The 14,658-nt window shown below is 43.7% G+C and overlaps 1 protein-coding gene across 1 annotated transcript; it reads right to left on the minus strand.

The window, feature by feature from the left end:
• Window positions 1-1,155: 1,155 nt before the first annotated feature.
• On the minus strand, window positions 1,156-4,389 carry LOC143363940 (uncharacterized). The gene is given in 4 exon segments (XM_076804467.1): window positions 1,156-1,225; window positions 1,382-2,900; window positions 2,903-3,538; window positions 4,384-4,389. Coding segments are annotated over 3 exon segments (1,827 nt in total). The 3' UTR covers window positions 1,156-1,225; window positions 1,382-1,715.
• Between the last annotated feature and the right edge of the window lie 10,269 nt (window positions 4,390-14,658).

A 14,658-nucleotide genomic window follows, 5' to 3' on the forward strand; every position in this document is an offset into this window, starting at 1 on the left:
AGACTGGGACGAAAAACTGTACGAAGTGCAGTGGGCGATCAACAGTAGCTATCATAGAGTCACACGTCGAACACCCCACGAGATTGTTTTCAATTATAAAATCAGCGGATGGCGCGAAAATCCATTAACGATAGAAATTAGGCAAATAAATGACGAATTAGGAACCGAGGAGGAAAAGCGCGACGTTTCAGAGCTGTTACGCGAAAACGAGGGAGCGATGAAACGGCAGTATGATAAAAACCGCAAAGAAGCAAAAATTTATAGCAAGGGCGATATCGTACTGGTCAGAAGCGAAATTCCCGCAACGGGAGAAAGTCGAAAACTGGCGTCGAAATATCGCGGCCCATACGAAATTGCCGAAGTCCTAGACAAAGATAGATATATAGTACGAGACATCGAAGGCGAACAGCAAAGTCAACGTGTTTACTCGAATGTAGTCTCAGTCGACCGATTAAAATATGTATCATCCGCGCACGAATATTCGGATCGAGTCGTCACGCGAGCACGAGGCAGCTGTGCAAGTAACGCAGCTAAAGATGTACAGAACGACTGTGTAAAACCTCGTATTGCGTTAAACAATTAGAAGGAGTTCATAACTTCGACGAGGTCGTCGAAGAGGTCAGGAAGGGCCGAAACTGTAGTGACTGTGTGTGAGAGAGAAAGAGAGAGAATGTGCGTAACGACGAATGAGTGATCGAATGTATCTGAAACGGAGCGAATGATAGGTCGGATGAGAAAAGAGTGAGAGGGAATGAGTGAGAGACAAACAAGAACGACCGGTAACAGAAACGTATTTAGGCAGAGGTACTCGGGCGAGCGAAGAGAGATATATTCGAGATATTCGAGTGAGCGAACGGAGAGAGTTTAAATAAATCTGTAAGCATAAAAACTTACAACAATATATTTATTTATTTATTTTTGCTATGCTTCCTCTCATCAGCGGACACGGACAGCACACCACTCTTGAAGTTTCTCCTTCCTACAAACAAAAAGGGCCTTACATTAGAACGTGATATGGATATGTGTTCTGTTCTCATTGTACAATCGATATATTTCGAAGAAAAAAATTTTTTTTTAATTCTAGGATAATGTATATACTCACTTTGCCATTGCCACTTATGAGATGAAATGTCTTCAATTATAACTACACAGCACAGTGCAGACAGGATCTCGAAGTAAATACAGATGATAGATGATAGGCATCCAACCAAGCCTGTGTTCCTGACTGTTCATGTTCTGTTATTAAGAATATAATATCCTTTTGTTTACCTTTTTTTCTTTTTTGTTTACCTTTTGTTATTGGAATAGATATATTAATGAAAAATTATGTATGTAGACATCTAATTGAAGCTGATTTAATTTAGCTGCTAGCCAAGGATACAGCATTGTATCGGGATAACATTTCATTTCATTAATCAACTCATAATAATACTGTTTTGACATTTGTTCCAAATTACTTTCGGTGGTAATCCTGGTAGTAAAGCATTCTCGGAAAAATAGGTATCTGAAATAATTAAAAATATTTGTGAGTACTATATAAAGTTTAGAGTACTAAAATAATACTATACAATACTGCACGGAAGATATTATTGATTATAACATAAAGTTATTTGTTTTCCATGCGTATCTTATTTCTCTCGTATCTATATATAATAACATTAGAATTTATCATAACACGAGAAATATGTAATGTACGATGTGCAACTTGGAATAAATTATACTGTTTCAAAATGAACCAGCACAGCGATAACCCACTGGGACATTCCCAATATGTTATCGTCTTCTTCATCCGTCGACGATTCGTTGGAAACGTTCATGGCCTCCAATGGCATTCGGTAACATTTTGCCCTAACATCTTCCTGGCTAACATATGTTATTTCAGTGCTCAAAGTATCGCATTTAAAAATTTCTAGTGCTGGAGATAACAAGGCGATATCATAGAATACATCAACTTGTAGAAATCTTTGTACACCTAAGCGAAAAGAATTTTCATGGGGACTAATAGATGAAATTATACAAACTGTGCCATCGTGTAAAATGCAGCAATTATCGCGCTCGTCTGTGCCAAGCAATAACCTGTGAATTTGAAGTTTGCGGTAAGAAATAGCACCACAACTATTATGAAACATCATAGATGCCTGAATGGTGGTCGAAGAATCACCACCTCCCTTATTACTGCCATGATGTTCTATCTCTCTCATTCTATTAGAAAATTGTTGAAGGGGTTGTCCTGGCTTTCTGCAATATTTTCTAAAAATGGACATGTTGCTTTCATACGGGAAAGCTGAAAATGAATCTAATGTACCAAAACGTCTGACGTCATCGGCCAAGTGGAGGAGACCGTGGACATTATAAGAATTAAAAGTTGGACCATAGAACTTTTCACAACGACGAACAAATTGTTGCAAAGCTCCTTCTGCAAACTTTAAATATTTGCTAACAAAAACCTGTGAAACCATTATTCTTATGGCACTGTGCAGAAACAAGAAGTGTCGATATACATTATCCTTCAGTACTCCATAGGTGACAACTGGACCAGTATACAAAAGAAATTGCCGAAATTCTATTGCTTTAAATTTGGAAAATAAATCTATTGATCTAGGACGCCTTGCAAACTCGGATGGACAATATTTATTGATCCTTCTCATTCTCTCTGAGATTGTGAAAATTTGTCGAGAAGATAATTTTGAAAATGGGGAATATTTGCCACACACCCAGGCAGATAACAATTTTTTAATGACACCTAGACATACGAGATGCATATACTCGAATGGCACCTGTGATACCATTCCTATTGGCATCAAAGCTAATGGACTTTGACCATCTTTATGATGATCCTCATCGGAACACCTGGTATATTCTTCATCACTTCGTAAAGGATGTGTAATACCATTGAAAACCATTGACGACCTCTTTCCTGTGTACCACAAACTTTGCACTTGGAACAAGGTCGATGAGACATATGGCCTTTGTGATGAAGTATAAAGGCTCGAGCTGGTGCATCAGCAATAAAACACCTTAATACGACTGGAATTTTTTTCTCGTGGAACGTAATGCCTCCATTTGAAATTATCAAGTTTATGTCAGAGACAAATTTTTGAAGATAACTGTTACAATCCTTGGGTTTTTGGGTGCCTTTATAAATCCCTACTACAATGGGTTTACTATTTAAGATATTTACAATTCTGACTTGAATAGGCCAAATTTGAATTGTATTGGAATTATCTAAACTACATCCGTCCACATGAAAATCCAATTGCAACTCTTCAGGAATTACTGAAGAACATTGAGATAACTGTTTAACTATTTTCAACTCTACATCAAAATGAACATACTCTCCTGGTTCTACCACAGAGGTGACCACACTGGTACAAGGTGTACCAATGAGCGTTCTTATATCTTTCGGCAAACTAGAAAAACACGAATGGGTACGTAGAAGAGATAAGATGTTGTTCCCCTGAGTGTGCGTTAAATTATTGTCCACAAAGCAAGATGCCAAACGATCACGAAATGAGACTTCTGAAACAGTACCAGCGGACTCCCAAACCACATCATCGCATGAAGAGGTAGAAGAGGTAGATCATGCGTGAATGAAGATGTGGTGGGAATATTAAGCAGACTTTCATTATTATTATTACTGACAGGCACGGATAAAGAAGACGTGCTGGGAATGTCCTGCAGATTATCAACATTAGGGGGACTTTGTAATTCATTGTCACGTGAATACTTCCTCAAATTTAAGGTTATTTCGCGCCGAATATTTCGTTTCTGCCTAGGGCTTAATTGATTATACGGTTTTCGCGAAACCGACTTCTTCAAAACTCGATCCATGGGTGTAAAAGAAAACTGAATAAAGAATATACAAAATATATAATAATTTGTTACGTGTATTGTTAACAATACCACGTGGCAATACTTATCTGGCGTTTTCTCTGCTTCTATCCTTCCTTCCTTCGAATCCACTGCTCATCCAGTATTCACTGCTTTAGAGTTAATTCACGAACTTAATAATTTGTAATTAACTAACAAAGGAATCACTAATCAAACAAGACGGAATCAGAGCGCATATCGAATCACCGACACCTTCGTCGTGAGAGGTGTTATTCACGGTCTGGTGTCGCAAACTGCACTGCGCATGATCGCGTAACGCGCAACACCTAACATACGCGCATCATAAATTAAAAGTTATAGACATTATAGCGTTTAAAGAAATTAATGAATTAAAATTAAAAATTAAGAATTAAATTAATTAAATTAATAATGTGTGCATTAATATTTACGCGTATTATTGTGTTAGATCCTTAAGGGCATGCGCACAGTTGGCGCGGAATTTGAATGTCATTTGTTTATAACGACCGCATGCAGAAAAATGCAACTCGCTACGGTCATTCGCTATCGTGCATCCCATAAAGAAGATCATATTTCGAGAAGCGAATTTCGTAGACAATTGAGGCAATGGAAAAGGTAAGTTTCAGTCTCCTGTATCATATAATTAATCTAAAATATTGTATATATTATCGGTATATCATTATATTATTTTTCATATGTTTTTCAGATTCCAAACCGTCGTCCAGAGAGGACAATTCAGAAGCCGGCGAGGTATAAGACCACCTCGTCGGATGGGGAGCCTCGGCGACGGAAACGCCCCTTTCAATCAACGAGTGCTCTTGACTCCGATGAGGAGCTCCGGCGACTTCTGGAGGCCGATTCGCCGGAGAGTCATGGAGCAACGTCGACATCGTTGCTCAATCCTCCTCCCATACCACCACCAACCTCCTCACCAATACATTTGTCCTCTTCCTCCACGTCCTATTTACCACCACGTCCTATAACACCACGTCCTATAACACCACAGACCGCCGCAACCATCACAAGATCCCAATTTGAGCAACTGACGTCGCAAAACGAGAAACTGATGTCGCAGAACGAGCACCTCGCAAGAAAGCTGGACCTCCTGGAAAAGACAATGGATCAGTATGTAATTTAAGAAATTGAAATTACAGTATGATGGCAATATTTAACAAAATTTACTTCTTCTTTCTAGAATAATAAACAAAAGGGAGCAACCTCGTAGTTATGGGAGAAAGCCGGAATGTCTACCTCTTCAAACGAGGGAAGAGGTAGACAACTTCGAAAACTGCTCCGAACAGGAGTACAATAATGTGGTAAGTGTATGCATTTATTCCATTGCTATATGCGCACACACGTGTGAGTATATATATTAATGATATAACTTATTATTTTTTAGGTTGACTTTTTTGCCCATGTTGGAGGGTATAATCTAAAAGAGGCACTGAGTGCCTCTTTTAGAGAGGCTGTCGCAGACAGCCTCCTACCCTCATACACGTGGTTTGGCACGGACAGTTGCCAACCATTGTGTCCCACGAAAATTGTGCGGGCCCTTTTCGGTAAGAATTATTTATTGCTTAATACATTAACTTAATAAGCTTAATATGACCGTGTAAATAATCTTTCTTAAATAATGTTGCAGATGCAGTTTGCGAAAGCAGATCTTTCTCAAGGCCCACTCGCCTCGAATTTCAAGATTCGATGCGAGTGGTCCTGAAAGCTCGCAAGGAAAGGGTCCGGCACAAGAATCCGTCGGGCAGTGCGGCGAGGTATATTAACCCCTGGGAGCAGGCGGAGTAACAGGGGGCGCAAGTGGAGGGAGGAGTTTTAGTGGGTAAACCCTCGCTGTCACATCGCCCCTCTGAAACGGGGGGCGATCGCTTGGGGAGTCCCACACTTTCTCGGGGTTGGAATGGCCCCGAGAAGTTGTGCGTAACGCATTTAACCTCCCTCCACTGAAAATAAGAAAAAAAAAAAAAAAAAAAACACCAAACAGCACTTTTCAGTGCTCCAAACAGCACTTTTTAGTGCTAATTTTAAATTATATTAAATCATATTTTAAATTAAATTGGCTTTTTAAATTGACTTTTTAAATTAAATTATATATTTTAAATTATATTAAATTATATTACAATTATACTAATTGTAACAATTTAAAAATAAATTCAATTGAAATAAAAAATTAATACACATTAAAAATATTCCGTCATCCCTTTCCATATTCTTCTTTCAATCTTCTTCGAATTCACTTCCTCTCGCACGCACACTCTTCGCGCTCTTTTCTCTCTCTGTCTCGCACGCATACTCTTCGCGCTCTTTTCTTTCTCTCTCGCACGCACACTCTTCGCGCTCGTTCTCTCTCTCTCTCTTTCTCGCACGTACGCTCTTCGAATTATACAACACGGCGCTTTGTCTTTCACGACACATTGTGGTGTTTACGCATCACTTTATCTTTACTACGCATTGAAACTTAAATAAAATACCTTTTCCCACCCTACACAGGAAGATTTACTTCAATTTTTACCGATATTTACTGTTAGAACAAGGTTACGTCCGTTCTTAGTGCGACGGACCTGCCCTCTGTAACGAAGCTAAAGTTTGGCTCCCATGCCGCATGATGCCGCATGGAATTTTACCTGTAGGCTTCGCATGGATGTGACAAACATCTGCCGCCGCATTTTATTAGGAATTTCACGACACACTTTGGTGTCACAATCAAACCAAATGAGGACCAAATTCTGCTTCGAGCAGGGTTTGGTACGAAATACATAAGTCTTTTGCTCGCAATGTGTGCAGCACACATTCCACTCGATTTGGTCGAGTAGGCATTTGGCTAACTGGGCACCTACTGGTGCAACGCCACTGACTCGATAAGTTGGAAAAAGAAAATTGCTGTCCGACGTCAGGTGCACAATTGCAGATAAGTGTCCAGGATCGCTGATTTATATCAACGATGGAAAAAGAAATATTAAAGTATTATGCCGCGTCGTGATACACCTACAGGTGCAACGCCACTGACTCGATCTGTTGGAAAAAGAAAATTGCTGTCCGACGTCAGGTGCACACATGCAGATAAGTGTGCAGGATCGCTGATGTATATCAACGATTGAATATAATGAAAAATATAAAAAATATTCCGAGACAACAATGGATGTGGCATCAGCTCCCAATGTAAGTACGGCAATGAAATTTTAGATTTTATATTCTCAAGCAGTATAAATACTAACTAAATTTTGTCGAATTTTGTTTATTTTCATGTTTCTTGAACCATGTGGGCTGTTTGTTCGTCGACACGATGATGGACGATACTGCCCGAGAGTTGTCCTACACCATGCAGATTCTAAAGCGCTAATGGACGGAGCATCACCAATGTAAGTAGATCAACACAATTTTACTTTTTATATTCCCAGGTGGATTCCAATTTTTGAACATTATGTTTATTTTCTTTTTCTCGATTCATCTGAGCTGTTTGTTCTTCGAGGCGACGATGGAGGAACACTGGCCGACTGTCATCCCACACTGCGCAGATTTCGAGCCGACAATGGATGGAACAGCAGCTCACAATGTAAGCAGAGCAATGCAATTTTACCTTTTACATTATCGAGTAAATTCCAATTTTTTTCGCATTTTGTTTATGTGTCACTTCTAGCAACGAATCATGTGGACTGAAGGAAGAGGACTGCCCTGAAACCTCCGTAACATCCGTAACAACAACAACAAAGAAAAGAAGCAGCCAAGCGAAGACGACCAAGCTCTATCTCTACGATGTCCACAACGAGGAGGACGCTCCTTCGTCACCTATCGACGCCGCCCCGCGAAAGTAAAGCATAATCCCTCCTCACGCGCCCCAAATATGTGCCCCCCCCCACACACTTTGTAAAAAAACACGCTTTTCCCATATATTTGCCACTGTATTAGTTTCTGCTTATGAATAAATGCAACAGTAAAAACTCTCTCTCTCCTCCCCTGAAACTACCCTTCACCTTTCCCTGCAGCGACGTTGTACCAGTACGGCAAGAGGACCGGTTGCCGCTCGTTCGTTCTCAATCAACGCAACAAATATCCTAATTCTACAGGCATTCTGTGCCCCTTAGCTCTTTTATGCGGTGTTATATTGGGACGGCTAGTTGATGACACCCTCAAGTGTCTACCTGTCGAAAAGCCCAGAAGCTAGACCGCCGAAGGGTGTAACATTGTGCTAGGTCAGGTATATCGGTGAGACTATCCTGATGCAATGGTTTCATGAAACTTCTTTCAACACATTGGTGGCATTCTCCCGCTATAAATCACACCAAACATGCCATAATTTGAATTATATTTACTTTACAATATCACTAAAGTATCCTCACGAAGTTACAGCACTCGTCAACAAATTGTCATAATTTACCATCTTGTCATACCTTCTAGGCGTATGTAAAACTTCGTAAGGATATTTTAATGATATTATCGGTACGTATGCAACTTCATTCGGAACAAATTCGTCGGAATTCCAGAAATATTTAATTTAATTTAATTTAATTTAATACAAAATTTAATACAAATAAAGATTATGCACATGTTTGCTAAATATACCTAATGTAATTATAAATGTTACGGATTGGGGACGGAGAATAAACTCTTCGCTACGGGACGAGCACTTTATTTCCGTCTAGCGGTTCGTGACTTACACTTAAGACTTAAACACGAATATGTACAATATTAAAGCCAACAGATAGGTTGGACTTGGATTAACAATAAATGTATGCACAGAAAGAAACTGTTGAATTATTCTCAGCGGAGTTGCTGGGAACCCAGATACCGAATCGCTGTAGCTAGACCGGTCCCACGACGCGCGACGCCTTAGCTACTTATAACGATTTTGAGAAGAACGATTTCGCAAAGTTAACGCTTGGAGATGAACAGACGATCTGATCGTCGGCGAGTCGCGAGCGGTTTTCTATCACCGCCGGAACGATGACTTGCCGAATTTGAATCCCGGGCCAATAGAAATTCTATTAGCCGCGTCGATAATCGATCCGGCGGTGACAGCCTATGGCACGACTCGCCGTCAATCGACCATCGATCTCGCGGCGACACGAGCACCTGCCAATAGTGGGGCGGCGCGGTGGATCTCGCGTTCGAGATCTGACGCCACGCGCAGCCAATCCCAAACAATAAAAAAAAACCAAGTATATTAAAAGTTACGTTATAAGTTATGAATGAAGTACCGTTATTACCATTATGTATTTATTAAAAACGCAGAAACTCTCGGACCCCGCATACCGTCAGGCCGGCCCGACAATGCATACAGAAATCCATATAAAATGCGGAACATTGCAAGCGTAGTCGGCCTGGCCGTTCGGTGTGCCGGTCGTTGGGTGTAACATGGGTCAGGTACATCGGTGAGACAATACTAATGCGATGACATAATTTTATTTATTTTTCATTATTTCTTCATGAAACCTCTCTCAACAGATTCGTGGGATGTTTCTGATAAAAATGACACCAAACATGATATAATTCGCATCATATTTACTAGGCAATCGTACATTCGTGCGAAGCGGCGATGTTTCAGACTTTAGAGAATGACTGTGTTTTGCACCGAGGTTACAGGAAAGTTCTTTCGTCTTCGGCGAGACAGTGTCGTGGGAGGGCTAATTTATGACACCCTTCAGTGTCAATGTCACGGCGCGGGCCATCGGCGCAAGATGCTAATTCACAACAGGTTGCTTTCGACCATTAGAGTTATAGAAATCAAATTGTCACTGAAAATATTTAGAATGCGTTCACTTCTATCTAGAGATAAAAACTAGAAAAAATCAATTGTTTAAATATAGTTTGTCAAACTATTTGTTACATTTCGCAAACAATAATTTTTACGGATTTTCGAGGGATTCAGCATGTTAGGTTGATATTTTTGTCTAGTGCGAACCATTACTGAAAATTCACATCCCTGTATTATAGAGAAATGGGTTGCGGAATTCCAGACCCTTCCAACCCTCGTAGGCACACGTACACGCCGACCAGGCGGTGTGTGAGTGTGCCGCCATGTCAGTTTCCATAGCCGCCCTAACAAACGACATGCTGCCGAATATTGCTAACCATTTCCCAATGATGCAAAAGTAGGACTGCTGAGGAACTTTCCCGCCTAGATTGAACTTTTATCTAGCTCTTTTCACTATGGAAAAGTCCCGCCTCTGCATTATTGGGAAATACTTCGAGGCATCCCGGTCCCTGCGATCGGCGTAGGCACCCGTACACGCCATCCACGCTGTCGTGCCGCGCATGCTCCTATAGGCCTCTGTTTTACCGATACAGTGACTGCTGACGACGAGAGAGATCGGGAACAGAGTACAGCGCTTGTAGCGAAATATGCCGGAACTATATTTTGATGAAATAAGAAGTTGTAAGCATACAACGTGATTGGCGTTGCATTGAGATCCTATATGTTCCCGCTAGGCGGGAAAGGACCTACGAACACCATACGAGCTCTAAATCTCTCGATATCTACGATAATGTCACTCGACTAGCAGTATGCTGCTGAATATTGCAAATTACGGCTAAAAAATGCAAAAGTAGGACTTCTGAGGACCTTTGCCGCCTAGATTGAACTTTTATCTAAGGCTTTTGACTACAGAACAGTACTATGTTTGCATTATTAACAAATGAAAGCGGGCATTCCGCACCCTTGCAAATCTCATGTACGTGTACGGAACTAGGGAGGGGATGCACCCACAGAATCTTGAGCCGCGGCCCCCGCCTTAAATCATCTCTGATTCCACAGTCAAACGAGCCAAGCTCCCGCAACTTCTCGGGAAATCAAAATCCAGATTTCATCCAATTTATTAAGTTAACCGATGTTCTTCATGAACTAAAACATCTCTGCGATCTCAACCTCATGCTTAACACTGCTGAAACCCTGGCCAATAGGCTCAGGCTGTGCACTACGAATTCCCAAAAATTCCAAGCATTCCTGTAGGTCATTTCGACCTTGGATTAACCATTTCCATCCACCTCTTGCTTATTACAATGGCTTCTCTACCGCATATTATTACCTGGAATGCAGGGTCTATTTATCCCAAGCGTAATGAAATCATTGCCAATCTTGAAAAACTTGGATGTGATATCCTTCTGGTCACAGAAACCTGGCTCACTCCCAATATCAATTTCTCTATTCCTGGTTATACGGTGATCCGCAAGGACCAACCCACCAGGATGAGAATATCAACTTAAAATTTACAGTTGTACGCACTCATACCGCTTTGGAATTCCTGGCCATCAGACTTGACCATCCCACCATCTTGGTCGGAGTCATTTACTTCAATCCACACCGATCCCTAACCGGAGACGACCTGAGACATATTACGCACTTTGGTTCTCCCTACATAATCGGCGGAGACTGGAACGCCAAATATCGTTTCTGGAACAACGCCAGAGCAAATAAGGCCGGTACCACCCTTTACGAATGCATGATTAAGTCAAACTTTGCAATTATTGCACCTGACTTGCCTACTTTCATCAGGCCACGGATTCTTCCGTCAATAATAGATTTTTTCATCACAGATCTACGTCACTCCTTCTTGTGCGCTGCCTTGGACCACTTTGGTACGGAACACAGACCAGTTTCACTTACAAAAATCGCCTCCGTGGATCCCTCCTCAGGATCTTTATTCTACATGTCCACCGATTGGGACAAATACAGGGAGAGTACCCTCGGCTGGAACACAGTTTCTAAATTCAATGCAACATCTGACATTGATCAGTGCATTGAGGCACTAAATGAATTTCTGCTAATTTTTTCCGTATGTTTTCTATTTCTCTTAAATATTTCGGATATTTTCCATTTTTTTCGAATAATTTCTATTTTTCTCGGAGAAAAAAAATTAAATTCGTCGCAATTCGGCCATCACCGCGACGAGCAGCCTCGACACGTTTCGCCTCAGGAAACTTCTGCCGTTCGGAACCCAGAGGTGCTTCAATATACGTTCTGTAGCAATTGAGGCTCTCTTCGACATGCAACAAGTCTCATGTCCATCTTCCTAATTTTTTTCGTATATTTTCTATTCCTCTTAAATATTTCGGATATTTTCAACTTTTTTTCGAATAATTTCTATTTTTCTCGGCGAAAAAAAAAAATTCCCGGTACAGTCTGCAGACATACACCCCCAGATCATAATCGAACCACCCCCATGTTTTACCGTAGCACGCAAGTTTTTCACTTCCATTTCAGTATTTGCTTGTCTCCACACAAAACTGCGTCCGCCTGATCCAAAAACGTTAAATTTATACTCCTTGTATAAAAAAAAAAGCTAGCACCGGAGTTGGCTTGCGCACCCTACGGGTTACGTCCGTGCGTGTGCATGAGCACGCTGGTGTCGATGGAACGAGTACTACGGGTTACGTCCGTGTGCGAGCAAACCCACACCGCGGTCGGGCCGAGAGCGGCGAGCCGGGCGTTCCGCCGGTCGGGCTACGAGGCAAATCGCGACCCCGAAAACGCAGCACTAACGAGGGAAACACCGATTCACTGTAAAGTAGCTGAACCCGCGGTGGTTCCTGCTTCCATTCGCAGCTCAGGATATCCCGATTCGCTCCACCGTCGCACGATTAAGAACTGCACGATCGCGCCTGTACCGTACGCGATTCACAGTCGCTCCGCGTTTCCCGCTGTCTCGCGGTCCAGAACCGTTCGCGCCTGTACCGTACGGGATTTAGAATCGCTCCGCGCTTTCCGCCGCCTCGTGGTCCAGAACCGCTCGCGCCTGTACCGTACACGATTTAGGATCGCTCCGCGTTTCCGCCGTTTCGCGAGCCAAGACTCGATCCGCGTCTATACCATAGCTTTCCTGCAATTAGTCTTAAGTTTAGGTTTAGTATCAATTGTAATTGCTTAATTAAGCGACGTCCACTAACGATTATCCGTAGCCGCCGGTTCCAGCGGGAACCGCTCGCCGGGACACCGCAACGATCCACGCCGGACCAACCGGCAACCAGGACCGGGAATAAAGTTTACTAAGTATCACAAAGACCGTTGTCGAATTACTTCGAACCCGCTGCCCTCTTCAAAGACCCTGGCGTGCTCGAGCATCCAGGAGAGAGCAACACAACCCTTCGTTCCCGTTACAACGGAAAGAAATTTGTGTCATCGCATTGACGTCTGTGATTTGCTTCTCAAACGTCAAGAAAATGATCCATTTTTGTAGCGCATCATCACTGGGGACGAGAAATGGGTTGTCTACAACAATTTTACACGCAAGAGATCATGGAGTAAAAAAGACGAACCGGCTCAAAGCACTTCGAAAGCCGATATTTATCAAAAAAAGGTGATGCTATCTGTTTGTTGGGATTTTAAAGGAATCGTTTTTTTTTTTAGATTCTACCGGACAACACAACGATCAATTCTGTAGTGTACTGTTTACCAGCAGGACAAATTGGATGATTCACTTGCGACGAGACGCGTATTACGTCTCCTCGCGAATCCGCGTTCGCGGACCAGGCCCGTGCCAATCAACGCCGAGAACCAGCCGCGAACCAATCCGCGAATTCGCCCCGAGCACGGTCCAATCGGCGAACGCCGAAGGTTCGCGAACGTCTCGCGAGGTCCGGGCTCGGGCTATAAAGATCGCGCCGAAACCCGACAGAAACGGAGTTGGCCTGGAGCTGCTCTCGGGGTAGCATCACCGAGCTCCGGACTTCTCGCAGCAGCGTGGAAACGCATATGCTACGGTATACTACCGGGTAGGTGCGGGGAAACGCCGGGATTGGCCGTACGAGCACGAGGGTTTACGTCCCGTGTGAGGAAAGTCGAGAACGCGAGCAAGCCTAGAGGTGGCAGTCGGCCGTCGGCAGTGCTTTTCAGCATACCGTCGCCGCGACACTTCGGCTCTTTCTCCCCCCTCCGCGATCCGTTTCCTGAATCCTGCGAGTCCGTTCTCCGATCCGCGACCGTGCATCGCGTCTCGTGCGCTTAGCCATCGGTCGACCGTAGCCGCGTTCGAACTCTCTCTCTGCTGGCTACTCCCGAGAGTGAGCGACGACGCCGGTGTCGAGCCGTACGTGTCTGGGTTTACGTCCGTCACGTGCGAACTCACACCACGGTTGGCCGGGGACGTCAAGCGAGGCGTCCCGCCGATCCGGTAACGAGCCGGACCGCGCCCCGCGAGCTCAGCTGACGCAGGACGCGTCCAGTTCACTAATACCATCGCTGAGCCGCGATGGTCCCGCAGATCCTGTCAACCTCAAGAAACCGATCCTATCCAAGTACGTCACAGCGAGTTGTATCGAGCTCGCGATAGCCGTAGCCAGCGAGACCGGCTCGCTCCGGAACCGACCAACGCGTCGCGCCTCCGCAGTTTCGCGCCACGCGCACCACCGTTAGGCGAGCCCCGCTCGCCGCCGACCGTAGTAGTACCGCTGCGTAACGGCACCGCTCGCGACAGAGCGGCGCCCTGTACGCCGTCGTTCGCGCGAGAACGACGCTCCGAAAAATCCCCGCCGTACCGCCGCGAATCCAGTCCGCTTCGCGTACCCATCGTCTCCGAGCACCACTGCTCCACGCGTTAATTCTAAGAGCGTTAGTATTTAAAGTAGATTATAAGATTCGTTTAATTATCGGGTCGTCCACCCTCATTTACTGTCGTAGATCGGCCGAGAGGCTGTTCCACCTGCGCGGCCTGCCGGAACCGGACCCACCGGTAACCCAGAAACCCGGGGACAATAAAATCGGAGTTATTTTTTACACTATCCGAGTCGCAGTCATTACCAAACACCTTTCCGCTCCCCAAAGAACCCTGGTCGCTGAGCGAATCCAGGGGAGGGCCTGCGCACGCC

The sequence above is a fragment of the Halictus rubicundus genome, unplaced genomic scaffold, assembly GCF_050948215.1.
Source record: "Halictus rubicundus isolate RS-2024b unplaced genomic scaffold, iyHalRubi1_principal scaffold0177, whole genome shotgun sequence".
NCBI classification, from domain to species: domain Eukaryota; kingdom Metazoa; phylum Arthropoda; class Insecta; order Hymenoptera; family Halictidae; genus Halictus; species Halictus rubicundus.